Source organism: Lotus japonicus, chromosome 1 (genome assembly GCF_012489685.1).
Source record: "Lotus japonicus ecotype B-129 chromosome 1, LjGifu_v1.2".
In the NCBI taxonomy this organism is placed as follows: domain Eukaryota; kingdom Viridiplantae; phylum Streptophyta; class Magnoliopsida; order Fabales; family Fabaceae; genus Lotus; species Lotus japonicus.
This window is the reverse complement of record NC_080041.1, coordinates 71361294-71382216: the sequence shown is the minus strand read 5'-3', so window position 1 is coordinate 71382216 and position 20923 is coordinate 71361294. Positions and strand designations below refer to the sequence as shown.

The 20923-nt window shown below is 32.5% G+C and overlaps 1 protein-coding gene across 1 annotated transcript; it reads left to right on the top strand.

Annotated features, from left to right (window-relative positions):
* The first annotated feature begins 11715 nt into the window (after nucleotides 1–11715).
* LOC130745797 (CDPK-related kinase 4-like) lies at nucleotides 11716–19935 on the top strand. The gene is made up of 11 exons (XM_057598185.1): nucleotides 11716–12468; nucleotides 14266–14396; nucleotides 14655–14696; nucleotides 14805–14913; nucleotides 15050–15128; nucleotides 17409–17705; nucleotides 17816–17925; nucleotides 18048–18152; nucleotides 18346–18408; nucleotides 19219–19386; nucleotides 19496–19935. The coding sequence occupies exons 1-11, from the start codon at nucleotides 11902–11904 to the stop codon at nucleotides 19640–19642; spliced, it is 1818 nt and encodes a 605-aa protein (XP_057454168.1). The 5' UTR covers nucleotides 11716–11901; the 3' UTR covers nucleotides 19643–19935.
* The last annotated feature ends 988 nt before the right edge of the window (nucleotides 19936–20923 follow it).

Sequence of the window (20923 nt, the reverse complement as noted above, 5' to 3'; positions counted from 1 at the left end):
AAATTCAATATTTTCACCATTAATAAATTAGCTCATCTTTTAATTATATTTATGTGTATCTAAAAAAATTTAACTTAGCAATAAAAAATTGATAAATAATAAATTTAGTTTAGGTGTTTGGTTTGGTTTGGGGTCTTGCGGGCTTTTAGGTTGTCCCTTGTCTTTGGGTTTTATAGGTTTTTAGGCTTTTGTTTGTTCTTAGGTGCTTTGTGGGTCTCGTGGGTGCTTTGGGCAAGTTGAGTTGTTGTTGGCTATGCCGTTTTTTTATCCCGTTTGAGGAGGGTTGTATATCTTTATCATTTCCTCATCAATTAATATATTTTGCTTTTGAAAAAAAATAGTATATTATTTAAATTAACATTTTTATTTTCTTAATTAATATTATTATAAATTATATACAATATACATATTGAAATGATTGAATTTAGGATTAAATACTAAAAAATTAGAAAACTGTTATCTTATTCTGTTAGCAAAATTATAACTCACTTCCTCTTGGGATAACTTTTACACATGATGGACATGATATGAAATAAGGGACAAAATTTTATTATCCTATTTTACTGGTGCAATAAGCAACAGATCAAGGTGGATATGATCATACTATCATATCTTATATGTTTATCATATCCACCAAACCCTTCCTTAAAGTTTTAAGACAAAAGCATGACAAGTAGGAAAAAAATTTAAGAGTCACATCCATTAACTCATTCTTTTATTTCTTTCTCACACTAGATGTGTAAATCGATCCATTGAGTTTCTACCAAATATTTCCCTTTCTTTTTGGTCAAGTGGTTGCAAATGCAATGCATGGACATTTATTGTTTTTCTTTTCCAAAAATCTGTCTCTCGTCCATGGAGGCATGTACCATAGAGATAGGAAAAGTAAGCACTTGGAAACCATGAGCAAAATTGAATTAATATATAATCTATATCTATATCTATATATATATATGTAAAGCTCACTTGAGCTTTTGCATTAAACTCATTAGCAAAGAGTATTAAATGCATTAAATCATTTAATTCTCAAATTAAAAACTAAAAAAAATTATTGTCAATATTAAAAATTAATTTTGTTAAAAAAAACTGAAATTTTCTTTAGTTTTGCATTTGACAAATATTGAAAATTAAAATTAGTTAATAATAAAATAATATTTTTAATAAATAATGTAGATAAATAATTTTAAAATTAAAAAGCGCCGCTAAAATGAATTTAAGTTAACTATAACATATATGTGCATTATTGAAAAAATATCTAATAATAATTTTGATCTATGATATATTAGTAAAAATTACTTATCCATGAGATGGTTGTTCTCATGAATCATTTGCTATTAATAATATTCATCTTTTGTTGTAAAAAAAAATTACTTAAGGAAGCATAATAGACAAAAATAATAATGGTCAAAGTTGAATAAATGTTCGTTGTGAGAGACATATCCATTTAATGTGATCGTAAAACCTCGAGAGATTATAAGTCTCTTGGCTATCGGCTTTGAGAAAACATTCGGAAACCAAATAAGTTAAATAAATTTAAATTCGCTTGATAATATTTTAAGCTATTTATGTTATCACGTATCATAATTCTAAAATTTAAAATTAATTTATTCTTCTTGACCTTGACAAGTCACAACAAATGACTTTCTTGATAAAAAGTTGGATTGGGCGAGCCCCCCACACCCTAGAGGAACTTACCCAGGGACGAACAAGACCTAAAAGAGAGGAACTCGCTAGGGGCGAGAGAAAGGACTTATGAGATTAGAGACCCCCTTAGGGCAAGCGCTAGGGGCGGTTGATGTATGTAAGGGAGTTGGGCCGAGTGAGGTACGACCCAACAAGCCCCATTAGTGGCAAAGTTAGGGTTTCATGTAACCTCTATAAAAGGGGACTTTATGATCATTGCAAAGGATCATTCGGCATTTATTCTAAAGGATTAGGCTATTACTAAACCCATGCTTTACTAGGGTTTGAGGCTTATACCATTCTTGAGTGTTCATTTCCAGAACAAAAGTATAAAAAATGATATTAAAATTTATTTCATGACACTAGCACTTAACATTTTTTTACGTAATTTAAATATTTCAAATTAACTTAATAATTTTTCATAAATTTTTTTATTTCTGAAAATCATTTCTATGCTAATAATTAAATATCAATAATAAAATTTGAGTAATATTAATTATTTATACAAAAAAATCTAATAATATTTATTGAAATGTCTTAACACAGTTTATTTACAATTATAATTAAAAAATATTTTTTTATTTATTTAAACTATAATAATTTATATATAATGTTAAAAAATATTGTAAGTAAACTCGTGCAACGCACGGGTATAATATCTAGTATATATGTAAAGCTCACTTGAGCTTAGTAGCTTAGTATTAAATAGATTAAGCAATAAAGTGTTTTTATGCTACATTAAGAAATGAAGTTGAACAAAAGGCTATTCATCTTAGTATTTCATAACAGCTTCCATAACTTGCATTATGAAAAAAAAGCTATTAAAAGGCCGTAACCTTCATTATGTAATAAAATGCTATTAAAAGGATGCATTTCTAGAACACATGATTTGAATGGTGAACCATTTCGTAACTACTTCAGTAACTAAGCTATTCAACTTATTAATTAAAAGATGGACATTTCTAGAACACAGGATGTGAACCATTTCTTAACAATTTTTGTAACTGAGACGGGCTATTCATATATTAACAGTTACCTCCTTGAGGAAATCACTCAGATTTCGTAACCTGCATTATACAATTATATGGCAGTACTGCAACTTCCAAACTGATAAAAAAAATTAAAGAGTTTTCAGCTACCTACATTAAAAAAAATACAATGGATTAAATTAAACTATGCATCTATTGTGTATCTCTATATAAAAAAATCACTCACACACTTAAGTCATACATATCGACTCCATCAAAGTGAGAAAAAAATGGATACCGTCACTAGCTATTTCAACAAGTATGTCATTTTTTATAACATTAGTTGATTGAAATTGAGAAGATTTTGATCAAGAATCGTAAGTAATATCTCATTGATTTTGATGGAATTCCATTGCCAGAACTCAGCAATAGAAACATTGGACAACACACTTATTAGAGAAGAGAAGCACGAAAGGTGTCACTCATTACTAAATGAGCAGCAAAGAGAAATATACAATCATGTTATACACGTGGTAACCACCAATACTGGAGGGCTCTACTTTGTTTACGACATGGAGGTACTAGAAAAAACTTTCTCTACAGGACAATCATTGCAAGACTAAGGGCTGGAAAAAAAAATTGTGTTTGCTGCTTCATCAGGTAGTTAACTACTTTATAGTCTCTCTTATGCTTTTCTATACTATTTTGTTCATCCAATTGAATCATTCAAATACATCATCATTTGTGTATCTATGTGACACAACTCATTAACATAAAAAAAAAACTAATACACAACACCTAACAGAAAGCAAACTTTTGCCAAGTTACCTTTCCAGCAAACAACAAAATGTGAACCACTAAAATTTCTATGATCACTGAATTTGTAAGTGTAAAATATAATACATCACTGTACTCTTCACTTAGGATTTCATAAGAATAGGAATCTTTCACTCCTCAATATTGTCCTACATATTTGTCATTATGGCTAAGTGGCTTGGTTACTCTTTATTGTTTAAACTGTTTGTACTTGGGTATAGCACCCCTTGTGCTATTATATATGAATTTTTCCTTTCAAAAAAAAAAGGACAAAAAAATAGCAACCCAATTCAATCCATCAAAGAGAACAAATGTCCAACAACATAGAAATATACTTTAGAAGTTGGTGCAAGTGACTTTAAAAGAACTTCGATCTTCATGCCACCAACACATCATTGGCCAAATTTGGAAGTACGTACCACTCAAAATGTTCCCTAGCACCAAATCTGGATCTATAAATAACTGCAATGACCATAAAATGAATGAACAATTATAATAGAGAATAGGAAACAAATTTTAAAGATTTCAATCAATTGAAAAATATGACTTCAAATTGGCTCCAATTACATAAGTACTGAAGATACTTGCTTGGATTGCCACTGGCATAAAATTAGAAAACCAGTCTCAACGCCCCAAACCCAAAAGTAGTTACTTTTTTTTTTAAAAATCCAAATTGTATAAAAGAAATTAAAGGAAGATCCAGTACATCAGATGGTGGCATCAAGCACACCTAGCAAACTAGAAAAACAGAAACAAACAAGTTACTTTTTCTTTTTAATATGCCTCTTCAACCACCTAAAATATGAGTTGTTTTTCTTAACTTTCCAAAATATAGGAGCTGGAAAAAATAAGAAAAGAGGTAGCATCCTTATACTGACTACACCTGCTAAAATTAAGAGTAGAAAATGATAACGTAGCTAGAAACTTTAGTTGAGTTTATTTTTTTAAGACAATGGAGTGAAAGAAATTGTTACAATAATGGCACATTTTAACAAGGGAAGTTATTAAATCACTTTTTTCAACATGGATGCAGCAAAATGGGTTGTAAGAAATGAGACTGGGGGAAAATAGGAATAGAGAAACTTAACATGGATGCAGAGGGAACCGACAATGATGGGGCCACCAAGGTATTTGAGGTACATGTTGATGGGTTTGGAAGGGTTTTTGGAATCGATGAAGAGGAGCAGAGCGATATGATAACGACGTGGGTGCTATCGTGGGAGACGGATCCTTCGATGCAAATGATGCGCACCTTGATTCCAAACGATTGTGCTTGTGCAATTCAGTTCTCCTTCCATGTAACACTTTTCTTCCAAATAGTTGCGTGCTTTACAGGATGCCTCACATGGGCTGCCTCACCACCACTGGATTGAGGATTTTTCCGCTTTTTTATTTGATTAGAGCTTCTGTTGTTTTCTAATTCTATTATGTATTTTTCTAATGCTTCATTTACTTAATGATTTGTTAAAAAATCAATAGTTAAGCATTTTAAATTTTAATATTTAATAAATATAGTAATTATAAATATAATTAAGAAAAACTAAATTATATCAGTGATAACTAACTATGTGAAGTTATCACCTTGTGTTTTCTAGAGTAACACCACCAAATTGAATATACTTATTGTTGAGAAAGATGAAAAATATGCACAATATACTAAAAATGTAGTGCACAATAAAGTTTTAATGAACTTCTTCAATATAATTATAATTAATATGTATTTTGATATTCCAAAGCTTCTTCCATTTACATTTTTTTTTTACCTCTATATAAATTTAAATATCACAATTAAAAATTACTATTTAAAAAAAAACCGTGCACCGCACGGGTTTAATTTCTAGTATATATGTAAAGCACACTTGAAAATATAGCATTGAAGTATTAAACACATTAGCAACAAGATCATTAAACACATAAGCAAACATGAGTTTCAATTTTTTAACCTTCAGTTTATTTTTGTAACTTAATTCTCAACTTCCTATTCATTTCCCCGTATAGAAAAAAAGAACAGCTTGGTAACCGTTTCCAGAACAGAAAAAATATGAATTTAAGCATTAAATTGACATTATAGTCATATGATTTATGCAGAGCAAAAATACAAGACCAATTTTGTTCAGAGTTTATATTAATCTTTCTCTTTAACAAAGCAAACTCCTTGCTATCATGTGAAAACGTAACTTAGTGCCATCAAATGATCAAATCAAACAATCAATATGTATCCAAAAACAAATAATATAATCAGACAATGAATAAGGCCTTGCATAGAAAAGAAAAATGGTCAGTCCACAATAATCAGTGGCAATTGACCAAAAAATATATATATATAGGATCAAGGCATAGGACTGCTCAAAGTAACTTAACAAAAAAAAAATATATATATATATATATATATATATGATTAATTAAGAAAAAATATCAACCTGAATTGTGATTAACTGAGATTATACACCCCCCCCCCCCCCACTTCATCAATTCTCCACAAACCCATAACCTGTCATTTCAAAGCAATAAAGCAACAATTACATCTCTTCATATTTCAATCACAAATTCAATGACAGTCCTTCAAAAACTGAAAAAGTGAAAATGCCAAGTGTCTATTCAACTACCTACATTAAATTGAAAAAATGCAATTACAATAAATCATGTACTATTGCACATCTCTATATAAAGTTTATAAACAACTCAAATCATACATATGTTAGACTCTAAAAGCCTATGAGAAAAGAATGACAACTTTTACAAGTCATTTCAACAAGTATGTCATATTTTATCATATTAGCAAATTTAAAAACTGTTTTTTCCAAATTACTCATTTCTTTTTTCTTAATTTCAGGAGAAAGATCATCAATAACAAAAAAGAACGCACATTCCTTTGTGATCTATCCTCCACGACAGATGATTGGAAAATATAAAAGTGTAAGTTTCACGGATATAAGACACTTTCAATATATATGGAAACAAGGAATTAATTAGTACCGATATGGTTCTAATCGACGAAAATGTTTTAATTTCATATTGTCTAATAACATTTTATTATCACAAACTTATTTCTCTTGAATTCTAATTGATTCTAATTGTTACAATTCTTTCAAAGTAACTACATACATGCTACTATAGGGAAAAATATTGCACAAAGATTCAAGAAAATTTTAAAATAATGAAAAATATACACAATTACAAATTTTATGGTTACAAAGGGTGAGGAGACTTTTTTTTTTGAACGTGAGTAAGGAAACTTTAGTATTATATTAAATGCATTAAACCATAAAATTCTCATACCTTTGTATTAAAATACATTAAGAAATAATAAATTTTCTTTGTAAAAAATATATTAAAAACTAATTAAAACTGAAAAAATTGTATTATTAAAAACTATTCATCAACGATTTATTTTTTTTTAAAAAATGAAATTTTCTTAAGCTTTGCCTTTGAGGAATACTAAAAATTAAAATTAGTTAATAATAAAAGAATATTTTTTTAATAAATAATTGAAATAAAATAGTTTTAAAATAAAAAAAAAACGCTTAAAGGTATTTAATATAAACTATGATATATTATTACAAATTACTCGAGGAAGCATAATAGAGAAAAATAATAATGATCAAAGTTGTATAAATATTTTTTTCTGATAGACTAATCCACTTAACACGATTGTAGTGTTTCGAGGAATTAGTCTCACGGCTATCGGCTGTGAGAGAACATTTAGAAACCAAATAAGTTTAATAACGCTATTTAAGTTATAACTTATTATAATTCTAAAAGTTAAAATTAATTTATTCTTGGTCTTGAAAGGTCACACCAAATGACTTTCCCGGTAAAAAGTATAAAAAATGATATTAAGACTTATTTCATGATATTAAACACTTATTACTTAATAATTTGTTTAACCTTTTTTTACTTAATTTAAATATTTTAAATTAACTTAATAATTTTTTTATTATTAAGTCAATAAAGTTTTAAACTGTTAATTTTTTTTTGAACTAACTGTTAAAATTATTTCTATGCTAATAACTATATATCAATAATTAAATGTGGTAATATTAATTATTTACACAAAAATAAAATCTAATTATATTTATTAAACTGCCTTAACACAATTTTTTTATATTTATAATTAAAATATATTTTAGTTTTATTTATTAAAACTATAATAGTTCATATAATGTTAAAAAATAATATTGTAAGTAAACCCGTGCAACGCACGGGTATAATATCTAGTGATATAGTATTTGCTTAATTTAACTTAAAGGGTTAAAACTGAGAAAATTAATGGCATTAAGATACCAATTTGAATATATTTTTTTTTGCTTCATCGGAAAGGGCCAATTTGAATATTTTGAATCGTTTCTTTTATAAGTTTTAATATGGGGTTGTCTAAATGACCCATCCTAAAAATTGGGTTAAATAACCCATAATTTAGGTGGACCAATCAGATTTAAGATAATTAATTGAATTTTTAATATTTCATTTATTAATTTATTTAGAGTTAAATATGTTTTTTGTCCATGATTTATATAGATTAATATAAATGGTACCTGGAAAGAAATATAAAAGTTTTAGTCCTTGAAAAATTTTATTTGATCTAAAATGGTTCCATGTGTATTTTTTACATCTATTTCGGTCTCTCCAAAATTTCTTCCATAAAAATTAACTCATTCTCTCCTCATAATAATTTCAAAACCCAGAAATTAATCTCATAAGCCCCAATCCCTCAACATGTGAACCACGTTTTCATTCATTGAAATGGATCCAGTGCATTCGAAGCTTGCATAGTTGTAACCATCTATTTCCAAGGGTAAGTGAATGGTGCTGTACCAATCCCCATCCATGTCATTCATTCGGTGACCACACGGGTCAATAAAGATCTCCATGGGTATGGATGGTTTTTGTAGTAAAACAGGGGAGGGTCGTTGCTGGCGGTGAAAACGTGCCTTGAATAGGAGGAGGATTTCGATGGCATGATGGAGGCTTTTCTGAGGGAAAGATTTCCAGGGATGGTGTTTTCCAAGTAGGTAACTTGTTCTTTGAAGGAGGTGTGAGGGAAAGGTTGTGATTCAGGGAAGAAGATGAAGGAAATTTCTAGGGTTTAAAGATGAAGATGAAAGGGTTTATAAATTTATGAATTTTTAGATGAAGATATGAATTTATGGGTTTTTAAAAAACTGTGAGGGGAGAAGGATTTAATTTTAATGGAAGAAATTTTAGAGGGACCGAAATAGGTATGAAAAATTCACATGGAACCATTTTAGATCAAGTAAAATTTTTCAAGGACTAAAACTTTTATATTTCTTTCCAGGTACCATTTATATTAATCTATATAAATTATGGACAAAAAACATATTTAACTCTAAATAAATTAATAAATGAAATATTAAAAATTCAACTAATTATCTTAAATCTGATTGGTCCACCTAAATTATGGGTTATTTAACCCAATTTTTAGGATGAGTTATTTAGACACCCCTTACTATGTTAAATTAACTCCTAACATTAATAAAAAAATCAGTTCATAATTTGCTTGGATATAAATCTATGTGCAATAAAATAATACTATGTCAGTAATTTTCACGATCCGAAAAAATTGCTGTATCCAAGCCAAGTGTTTGCCACTTTGCCCCTCCAATCCCATAATAAATGCAGCTCAACGGCATCTGAAACTCAATTTTTTGGTAATTGTAATGAGACCCGAAAAGAAAAGAAAAATGATAGAGTAATGGGATTCATGAATCCCACCAACTAATGAAAAATTGAAGAAAATTTTTATGCAGTTTTTTTTATTTTGACTAAGATATATTCACAGCCGACAGTCGTGAGACTAATCCCCACCCCACAACATTAAGTGGTAGGGAGCTGGAGAAGTAGTTTTTTTCAATTAAATTGCCACAAAATTTACACTTGAAAACACATGCAAAATTTGAGATGGTTTGACACCGTTAAAAATAATTTTATATTTCTTTTTAAGATTTTGTGTTAGCGGTGGTTTGCATTGTCGTAAAACACGTATTTTAATTGTGTGTCACTAGATAGTACTTCCTCCGGTCCTATTTATAAGCAACAAAAAAAAATTCACATAGTTTAAGAAATGTAGTTAAACTAGATAAAATGCATTAAATTTGTCTTAAATTAAAATGAACTTCCAAAATTACCCTTTGTTATTAGTGTTGGAAAGTGGAAAAGAGAGAGAATAATTAATGAGACACATTTTACAAGTTAGAATTAATAAGGGCATCATTGGAAAAAATTAATTAATATAGCTCAAACTTTCATTTGGTTCTTATAAAAAGGACCAAGATTTTTCTTCTCTTTCATGCTTATAAATAGGACCGGAGGGAGTAGATATATACCGGAATTGAAAGAAAAAAAAAATAGTAGGCCCCAATAATCAAACACAAAAGCTTATGACACAAATCTCAATGTTAATTTGTGATGTCATTCCTTGATCAAAGAAAAAAATTTCAGGCACCAAATAATAATTGAAGTTGTAGTCAAGCATAAGCAACGGAATTTTCTTTCCTGGCAAAATCCTCGTATATTCTTCTCTCCTCCAAGGCAGATTCTGAGTTCTGACAACAAAAACATAGTTCACCGCTAGCTAGTTGTTTATTTTAATGCTCATACAAATTTACAAATTTGATCCAATTATTTATAAAATAGAGCTTTTTGCCGTGATCATAGGTCTTATGTTAGCTTGGTGTGATGGTGCTCAAAAAATTACTATTTATGAGTTTGATTGTTTGGAAGTCGTGAATGACATCCCTCTCAATCCCAACATATTTGGTTGAAGTGAGAATTTTAGTGCAATAAGATTGAGGGGTTATCTTCCAACATGACATGTTTCTAAAGACCTTAACATAGTGGCTAATTCTGTTGCTAAATTGGGGCTTAGGGAGAGGGAAGTGTTGAAGACCTCCTCCTATGGATGTTCTCCAACGGTTGGAGAATGACTAGTTCTTTTTGCTTCTATTTTTTTTTCTTTTGTCTATTTACTTTTTCCATTCCAATCTACCAAAAAAAATCATACTCGAAATTGTATATGTTGGAGCATAATAAAAGTCTCACCTTAAATGAAAAAGTAAAGAACCGAATAATATTGAAGTAATTACTGTTTCACTAACCGACAACCTTAAGGCTTTATGATCAAAGTATGTGGATAATGCCAACATCGCTTATATTCTTAGTCCAATGTAGAGATGATTACCCTAGACCATCTTGTTGCAAGTCCAACAATAACTCAAAAATCTAATGCTTTAATTTTGTATACATCATTATTATTTTAAAATTAAAGAACCACAATTCAATATGTGAATTTTTTTATAAGCCAAAAATTCAACAAAGAGAGGGTAGAAAAAGTACCACAGCCTGTATACAAGACTAATCTATTAAGCAAATTAAAGTAGCAAATTAATAAGTGTCTACCCATCGACAAAAGAGAAACCAAACACTTTAGGTCTACGTATTAGTCAAGACCAACTATAACTTTAATACGCTCTAAAAGAGATGAATACACTCCCTCAACACGATCTTGCAATAAAAAGTATGCTGATTTAACAGAGTAAATGCCATCTTGGCTTTTTGTTGAGTTTCAGTCATCCTCAATCCCTTTTCTTAGATTGGATACGTTAATATACAATAATATATCGCTTATACACCATTCCCTATCTCGTAGATCCATCCTCCACGTACCATTTGTGTAGCTCCATTTCCTTCGCATAACATTGTTTTTTAGTAGATACATTATACATTATATAACCTGCTGAATGTTTCTCTCAGTTTTCTAGACTTGAGCCAATTCTTAGTCCATAACTTGACATCATTCCGCCACCCTTATGTTCTTAACAATGCACTCATCAAACAGAGGTCGGAGGGGATCCACTAATTATACTTTAACTTAAGGACCCTATTTCAAAGACTACCCTTGTCTTGTAAGAGTCTCCACCTCCACTTGTTCAGGAGTGCTTTATTATTGAATTTTCCCCGCTCCTTAAAAAATGAGATAGTAAATATTAAAGAATAAATACACATGAAAATAAGGCAAGACATGTTAACAAAACAAAATGTATTTTCCTATGTAAAAAACAAAACAAAATGTAAGAAGAATATTCAAAATGTGAAAAAGACAGTGTAGACACTAGACATGAAAGTGTGCATCAAATACCCAACCAACGAGTAAGCAATTTAGTTTCACACATAAATGTATACAGTTGGACTTGGACTCTGTCGCATTAAGCTTATAATAATCTTCTCTCTCTCTGACCTTCCAAATTTAACGCTTCCCTTTTCCATTTTATTTTATTTAATTTCTTCTTATACTTTTACTTCTTCGTTTTCCTCTTCTTCTCTCTACAGTGTTTTTTTTTTCTCAATTTCTCCGGCGACGTTTTCTCTATCTTGTCGGAACCTTTGACTTGTTCCGATCACTGTCAGCGCCGTCGCCATGGGCCATTGCTGCAGCAAAAACATTGCTGTCAACCACGACAGCGTCGACGCCGATCACGTCGTCAAACCTCCGACGAGCAATCACGCGGCAGCGCCGTCGCCGGCTGCTACTCCTGGACTATCCGTCTCGGTCCCCGGTGATGCGGCGACTCCCGGCAGGTACACTCCGGCGAGCTCGTTCTCTACGAGTCCCTTTACTAGTCCTCTGCCGGCTGGTGTGGCGCCTTCACCGGCGAGGACTCCTGGCAGGAAGTTTAGGTGGCCTCTGCCGCCGCCTTCGCCGGCGAAGCCGATCATGGCTGCGTTGCTGCGGCGGCAGGGGAAGACGAAGCCGAAGGATGGGCCTATACCGGAGGAGCAAGGGGAGGGTGGTGGTGGTGGTGGTGGTGCGGAGGGAGAGAGGTCGCTGGATAAGAGCTTTGGGTATGGGAAGAATTTTGGGGCGAAATTTGAGCTGGGGAAGGAAGTGGGTCGTGGACATTTTGGTCACACTTGCTGGGCCAAAGGGAAGAAGGGTGAGCTCAAGGGACAATCGGTGGCTGTGAAAATCATTTCCAAAGCTAAGGTGAAAATTTTCATATGTTGTTTTTGTTTTTGTAAATTTGATTCATGATCGCTTACAATTCAGAGCTTCAATTTGGATATAAACTTTCAATTGGAGCTGGAAATAGTATGCGTTGACTCTTTGGTCAATTCAGGATTGATTCCTGATTTCCATGATTGTTTTGGCATTGGAGTTTTATGTTATGTTGCCCGTTACTCATTTGTAGGGGGTGAATGAATGTAAATAGAATGTGTGACTAGTGTTTGCTCATTTTTGAATTTTGAACCTCAATTTAGCTGTTAGTGTTGTTAATCGCGAAAAATAGCGGAAAGCCAAAAATCTGATATGTCAAGCCCTCCCCGCGGAAAGTAGCGGCAAATAACGGACAGCGGTGCTACACTATCGCACCGCGATATCTGCTCTTTGACAACACTGTTAGCAGCCAAGTCCCTTCTTGGGAAATCTATGATACTGAATTTGCGTTTGTTTCGTCATTAGTCCTATTCTTGTACCAATATTGTACCTTGTAAGGTGGCTGTCTGAACTGAAGTTCAAATGATTTTTTTTGGTAGTGGTAGAGGTTGTTTTCCGGTGTACGATATTTAACTAGCCAGTTATATTGTCCTCTCGTGACCATTGGGACCTGTTTTCACAAGAATATACGAAATTCATAAGTAGAGTGCCAATTATTGCAGTATTATGTCTGACAATGTTGTTAATGGCGGAAAGTAAAAAACATGCCATACTTGACAATAATGATGATGAATGGCGGAATATCGGCCATGGCGGCTTGCTGGACTTCCGCCGTGAGATTCGGCCATAGCAAGGCCATGGTGGATATTTGACAACACAGATGTTTGATTTGATAACACTTGTATTTTGGGGGAAAATCTGGGAAAAAGTTATTATCGCAAACAATTTTCTCTGCAACTACTGCTTTATATGTGCTTAGTTTTTTGGGAGCATGACAATAAATTGTTGAAGATAGGTTGCGGAAATTGTTATTCTGTATGTGACTAGTCAGCAAAAGGTAGAGTTGCGGCCTTTGTAGCAAGGCCAAGTTGCTGGAAGATGTGGTTTTGGTTGAAGTTACTCTATATGTGTGAGCTATGCTTTAGCAAGAGATGTTTTAATTTGTTCTATCATTGGCCAATTGGTTGTGTTCTATCCGTTGTTTATGTTGTGAAGCTCAGTGTTTATATCATCTTGTTGCCAAAACACAAGGACAAGAGTGAGAGCTTTTCCAGAGACCATTTAAGTTGCTTTCTTGTTTGATAAAAGCTGCTTTATGCTCCTGTTAGATCATTAGTAAACATGTTAGTGTTTGGTTGTAGATTAAAGAATGCATATGTTGGACCTGGGTGGTAATAATTTGTCAACCTCAATTATGAGCTAAATTGAAGTATAGTACATTTGCTTGGTTGAAAAGAAAAGAATATGAGGGAAATTAAGATCGTAGAGGAAGGGCACAGACAACAGATGGAGATTTCAAAAATTGTCCCTTTATTGCAAGTCTCGCGAGCACCGGATAACATGCCAAGGATTAGACTTGGTTGTAGAGGCTTTGATAGCATGTCATGAACCAACTATTCTAATTTCTAAAAGCTAAGATATTTGCTGAACACACATAAATGTTTTTATATTATATGTCTGAACACTATCAAATTAGAGTGAGCGTAAAATTTACTATGGGGTGGAGGACTTATGTATTTTTGTGCTGTGGTTCTAGCTTCTGTAGTTTTTTTATGATTTAGATATCTCACCTTATAATTTTTTCTTGATGATGGTTATTGTAATTAACTGATTTTTATATGTCAGATGACTTCGGCAATATCAATTGAAGATGTACGGAGAGAGGTGAAAATGCTGAAGGCCTTATCTGGACATAAGAATTTGGTCAAGTTTTATGATGCATTTGAGGATACCAATAATGTCTACATAGTGATGGAGTATGTATACAGAAACAATTATTTCTGAAAATTGCTTTCAGGCCTGCTAGGATTTTATTCATATTTTTTCTTTACTGGTTGATTTGTGTGCATGTGTCTTTTAAAGTTATTGGGTATAAAGGAATTCATCATAAGTTCATATGTCCAATAATATTTATTATATGGGCAGATTTTGTTGCTGGGTAGTATAAGCACCTACACACGAGTGTTGAGTTAGAAATTTATTTTGAACTAATGAGATCTTCTGGTTCTTGTCAGGTTGTGTGAGGGTGGAGAATTGCTGGACAGAATTTTAGATAGGTAAATCAAAAGGCTTTTTCAGTTTTACTACCTGTATAATTTTCTTAAGTTTGATTTCGAATAACATAATTATAATTGGATTCTTTTGATATCGGTTGTGTGCTAAAGGGGTGGAAGATACCCAGAGGATGACGCTAAAGCTATTCTTCTACAAATTCTAAATGTCGTTGCCTTTTGTCATCTTCATGGAGTTGTTCATCGTGATCTAAAACCAGAGGTATGGCATTGCGATGTTTGAACTGCTTAGAATAATTTGGTCATGCCTTCCAATCAATAAGCATATTTATGTTTTTATGTTTAATTACCCGCCTAATCTATAACTTATCACCCTAAATGCTTTGCCTGCTTTACAGAATTTTCTTTTTGTCTCAAAAGAAGCGGATTCCGTGATGAAAGTTATTGATTTCGGTCTATCTGATTTTGTTAGGCCAGGTAATATGATTAAATCAATCTACTATAGTCAGTATCAAGTTGTATAATAAAGCATATCCATTTTGCTACTGTTGTTGTCGTAGTTTTAGTTTTGGTATATAATGCACTGGCGTGGATGGATTTACACAGTCAAACTTCCAGAGAAAAACTAAGGAATCAAATATCATATGGTTTTGCGCAATACAGTCAACAATTTTTGACTTTGTAGGATATTGTCAGTACAAAGTGATGTTTTACCATATACAATTCATCAGTCGTTCATTTGGTAATAGATATCTAAAATTGAATTAACTTGTAATTAAGATCTCAGCATGCATGAGATCTTTTGAGAATATCCCCAATCTGCTTGAAATATCTGATACATATCTTAATCTTCAACATTGATATGATATCTTGATGCAATTTGTAGTCCCTTGAGAGTAATATTTTAAATGTCTTTTTTTTTATTAAGAAATTTTTTAAATGGCTTTAGATTCCTGTAGACGTTTTATACGATATTTAGTTCTCTCTCTCTCTCTCTCTCTATACAAAATCCAGTTCATTTATTCAGAGATACTTGTTGTCCTTGTGTTGAAGTTGAACATAAAATCTTATTTATTATGAGCCCGTTTGGATGCAAACCAAAGAGAACTTATTGGAGCTCTATATAAGCCTATATCAAACAGGCTCTATATATCATTTCTATTTCTCTAAGTTATTTGATTGGTTCATCATCCAAATCTATATGACCATATTCTGTACAAAGCTAACTTTTCTCATAACATCTGCAATTTTGATGATTGACTACTACTGTTTGTCAATGCCTCAAATATTATCGATTTAATTGATATAAAGTTATAAACCCTTTTCAAAGTATTTGTTTGGATGATATTTCAATGGAGTTGCTGTTAAATATTTAATTTGTGTTTGGGAAAGATATTTTGAAAGTTGGTTTTGGAGAACTAAGGATGGGATGGTTTTTAGTAAAATTACTTTTACATAGCAAATTATCAATGAAGAAGAATTATTTTAGCTTTGAAAGGCACACACTTAAGAGATTATTTAAGTAACTATACCTATTTGGTTTTTTTTAGACTTAATTGCACTTTCAGTCCCTTTACAATAGCTGATCTGTGATTTTGTCCTCCAATAATTTTGAGCAAATTTAGTCCTTTGATTGTTATAATTAGGCCCCTCTATCACTTTTATTCCACTTTAATCTCCTAATTCTTATTTTCGAGGAAAAATCTTCAAAAATTGAATTGATTAAATCATTTTTGGCCTTCTTGCACTAAAACTCACCAGTAAAAGTATTAATTTGACCCCAAAATAAAAAATATCCCAAATTCCCACCTTCTTAAACTCTAACCTCACATCTTACAAAATTCATACAGTTTTATCAAATTTTCACTAAACTTCTCAATTTTAAAATTTTAAACTATTTTATATGCCCATTCCATTATAAATTCAAATAAAATTAAATATAAAATGTAGTTTTGAAGATATTAGGTATATGAAAATTTTTTAAGTGTCAAAATTTGTATATTTTTGAGGGACTTAATTAGCTTAAAATATTAAGGGGACCAAAAAGTGTAGTTAAGGCAACACGTAGTGTCGTGGTCATGTTTCTTTCCAAAATACTTCCCAGTGGGTGAGAGGAGAATACTTATAAAAGAAGCTGAAAGTAGTTAGAAACCAGAGGAATTAAATATTGACTCCCTTGCCTTGTCAATTTTCATTCGAACACTTATTATGGTCCCGTTTTCACTTTTCATTTTCTACCTTCTCATTTTCAATCTCACCAAATGTGTCCATTACTCTCCATTTAAAATCAATTATTATCTCCCTCCCTTTGCCACTATTTTCCGCTATCCGCTATTTGCCACTATTTTCCACTATTTTCGCCCTTGAGGGCTTGACATAGCAGATTTTTGGCTTTCTGCTATTTTGCGCGATCTGCTATTAACAACACTGGGAAACTTTGCTAACATCTGTAATAATTAATTAAGTAATGATATTATCTACTTTGATCAAAATGACAGACATTAAGAATAGCTTGATTCTTGTCTATTCTCACTCAGGAATTTACATGTTCTGAGGTTAGCGATAAATATATAAATTTGCTTGTCAAATGCTTTTCAGTAATCTACTGGTTTAGATGAATCTCAGGACATGCATTGATTCTTGGTTCAGAATTGCCTCTACTGTTCAGAATATTCATCATTTATCCTGCCCTATGAGCATCACCATTCTCTTACTGATTTTTTGCACTGCTAGCACTGACTTCTGATAAACATGTAGATCAACGCCTCAATGATATTGTTGGTAGTGCCTACTATGTTGCACCTGAAGTGCTCCATAGATCTTACAGTGTTGAGGCAGACTTATGGAGTATAGGAGTTATATCGTACATATTATTATGCGGAAGCAGACCATTTTGGGCACGGACTGAATCAGGAATCTTCCGGTCTGTGTTAAGAGCAAACCCTAACTTCGATGATTCCCCTTGGCCATCCATATCACCAGAAGCTAAAGACTTTGTGAAAAGACTTTTGAACAAAGACCACAGGAAAAGGATGACTGCAGCTCAAGCTCTAGGTATGTTTCACTGGAGTGTCTTGCTCAGACGTTGATGCCTTGTAGTTGAAATTCTCTCTCCTAAATCTTATTTATGATTCTTTCTAATGAAAGCTACTCCATATTTGCAGCTCACCCATGGTTGAGAAATGAAAAAAATGCTATTCCTTTAGATATTTTGATTTACAAGTTAGTCAAGTCATATGTGCGTGCCTCACCTTTGAAACGCGCAGCATTGAAGGTGAAACCTGCTATGCTGCCATTAAAACCAATGAATCTTATGCCCCTCCTTTCCCCGTGGTGGGGACTGGGTAGAAAAAAAGAATAACGTTTTCTGTTTTCTTTTTCTCTACTTCAATGCAGGCTCTCTCGAAAGCATTATCTGAAGATGACCTTATCTACCTCAGAGCACAGTTTAGCCACTTGGATCCTAAAGATGGTTGCGTTTCACTTGAGAATTTTAGAGTTGTAAGTACATATTTTTTGCAATTTTATTCCCTCTATAACATTAATGTGTTCTTAAATAAAAGTACATCAGTATTACTCATATGCTAGTTTCCTTCAATTAACCTGGTTAGTTAGTCTTTATTGTTTAAACTATTTAGTGGATTTTGTTTGCTGTTGTTTCACAATCTCTAAATTGAAATTAAAATAAATTCAGGCTCTCATGAAAAATGCTACTGATGCCATGAAGGAATCGAGGGTCCCTGACATTTTAAATCTGGTAAGTCATCTTTGATAGCTGTTTAGATGTATGTATTTTCCATCCAGCTCTCTCTATCTTGATATTTTAGCAATCCATCTGCTCCCATGCTATCATGTACCATATCTTGATTGTAATCATGTAATAATCTGAAAACAAGTTGCAAGATATAACTTAGGTGTCGCTAGGAAATAAGTATGGGTTGAATTAAATGCTGCCAAGTGTAAAGTGTAAAGTGTAAGTCCTGCTCATTCCCTTGACAGCAGCATCTAATTGAAAATAGGTGGCAGGAAGGAACTATAAGTAGTTTTTACTTTATAGTTGTCAAGTAACCACTTAATCTCAAAAGCTTAAGCTGTTGGGTAAGGGCCACTTTAATGGTTTTAGATTATATTCTAACACGCCCCCTCACGTAAGAGCCCTTTGGGCTTGAAGCGTGGATAAATGCACAGGCCCGCCTACCATGTGCTTAATTAAATCCCACTTTTAATTAGAAAGTGAGGGGAGCAAGGATCGAACTCTAGACCTCTCGGCCATAGAGGCTCTGATACCATGTCAAGTAACCACTTAATCTCAAAAGCTTAAGCTGTTGGGTAAGGGCCACTTTAATGGTTTTATATTATATTCTAACAATAGTGAAAATATTGAGAATTGAGATTGTATAGTTGATTATTATCATAAGTGCAAACGCTTACTTCGTTGATAAGTACCGTAGGTTGTGTCGTCAACTGAACATCTGTTATAATTCTTGTTATTTTCCTTAAGGAAATGGATTGTTTTTATCAATGCTTATACAATACTGAAGATCTGATACATTTTTCTTGAAATAAGATGGAGTCACTCTCCTATAAGAAACTGGATTTCGAAGAGTTTTGCGCTGCTGCGATCAGCGTATACCAGCTGGAAGCTCATCCAGAATGGGATAAAATTGCTGCTACAGCTTTCGCATATTTTGACGAGACCGGAAACCGCGTCATTTCAGTCGAGGAGTTGGCACAGGTTTGCACATTCCTTGCAAGATCACACATCTGCTTGTAGTGTTACTTTTGTCCTAAAGCAAAGTTATGAAAAAAATAACCCACTGAACTTTTTGTGATATTGTCTTCAGGAAATGAACTTGGGTCCTTCAACTTACTCATTAATGAACGATTGGATCAGAAAATCTGATGGCAAACTCAGCTTGTTCGGATATACAAAGTTTTTGCATGGTGTCACAATTCGTAGTTCAAATTCAAGACACCGCCAGCTACCATGATTGAAAAGGGAGATTTTATCATTATTGTTGTTATAGTATTTGTTGAAATTAATTAGTTGGTGTCCTTTGTTCTTTTTTACTTTTGAATTGAAAGAAAAATAGCAAAAGGTCTTAGCATTTTTTTGGAAAAAAAACAGAGCTAACTTATTCATGTGAGTTACGGTGCAAAGTAAAGTTGTCCCATTTTGCTTGTGAGCATGTAGATGCCACTTGCATCCTTGTAAAATTTCGTGTTGAGATTAAAGACCCTTCTCTTTGGGTCAACTTTATCATATGGAAACAATGTTGCACTTTGTTTTGTTCCAAAAAATAGTTTTTTTTTTCCAATTTAAGAAAAGTTTGGGTGGATTCGGCTCTGGTCATCGCCATGGGTCTGCACATGGCTCCGGGACCATCGGTCGCTTACAGAGGTACTTATTGATCATCCATCAATATAGTCTTCACATTGGCGGCAAAAATCTGAAGTTGAGAAATGCAAAGGTTAATAAGGGTCAAGTTCTTCCATCTATTAAAATTCTGTGTATTTGGTCTAAATCCTCGTTTAAAATTGTGCACTTGTTTTTTTACCTGGTCGCTTAAGGCTTATTACATTGTATTTATCCGAAAAAGCAGTGTTGAATCACGTTACATGAACACGTTCTCTATTTTGTCTACAAAGTTAAACGGTGAAGAATGGCGGCATTATGAAATGCTACGAAGCTTTCACAATCCTGACAAAGCTAGAGGGTACAAAGAATGAGGATAAAAAAACATGAGTTTGAAACTCTGAAGATACAGATGGCACATTAAAATAATTGGTAGTTAAAACACATTAACAACTCAACGTTGTCAATATTGCGAGTGTGAATGGGTCAAGTTTATGATGACTAATATGTTGCATCATCATTGATGAGAAAAATATAAAATCAAGTGTAGAATGCAGAACATGTTAGATCGGTTGTTCAAGGCTGGATTGACCTTTGGAGCAAGCAAAAAGCTGCTAATGGCGGTAGTAAAGGTACAAACCCAACTTGGAAATGGCCAACATAGATGTTTGAAAATTTGTTACAAGATGGTGTCAAAATTAGTAATATCTCTCTTTTTTGTATAAATTTGAAAACGGATAATGAGAAATTTAATTATATAGAAAACTTATATGAGAAGGTCTATTCCCATATTCATGGATGCGGATAGAGATGAAACTAATTTGGGCAGGTTTATATGGTTGCTTTCATAAAAGGTTTATATGGTGCCAAACATAAACGGTGGAGTTTTAAACTTGTGGCATAAGAAATTTATTTT

What these genes read in the sequence shown, in the direction of transcription:
- LOC130745797 (XM_057598185.1), top strand. Translation starts at nt 11,902, where the DNA reads ATGGGCCATTGCTGCAGCAAAAACATTGCTGTCAACCACGACAGCGTC. An exon ending in TGAAACGCGCAGCATTGAAG is followed by an intron (nt 17,926 to 18,047) that starts GTGAAACCTGCT and finishes ACTTCAATGCAG; the next exon opens with GCTCTCTCGAAAGCATTATC. An exon ending in CACTTGAGAATTTTAGAGTT is followed by an intron (nt 18,153 to 18,345) that starts GTAAGTACATAT and finishes AAATAAATTCAG; the next exon opens with GCTCTCATGAAAAATGCTAC.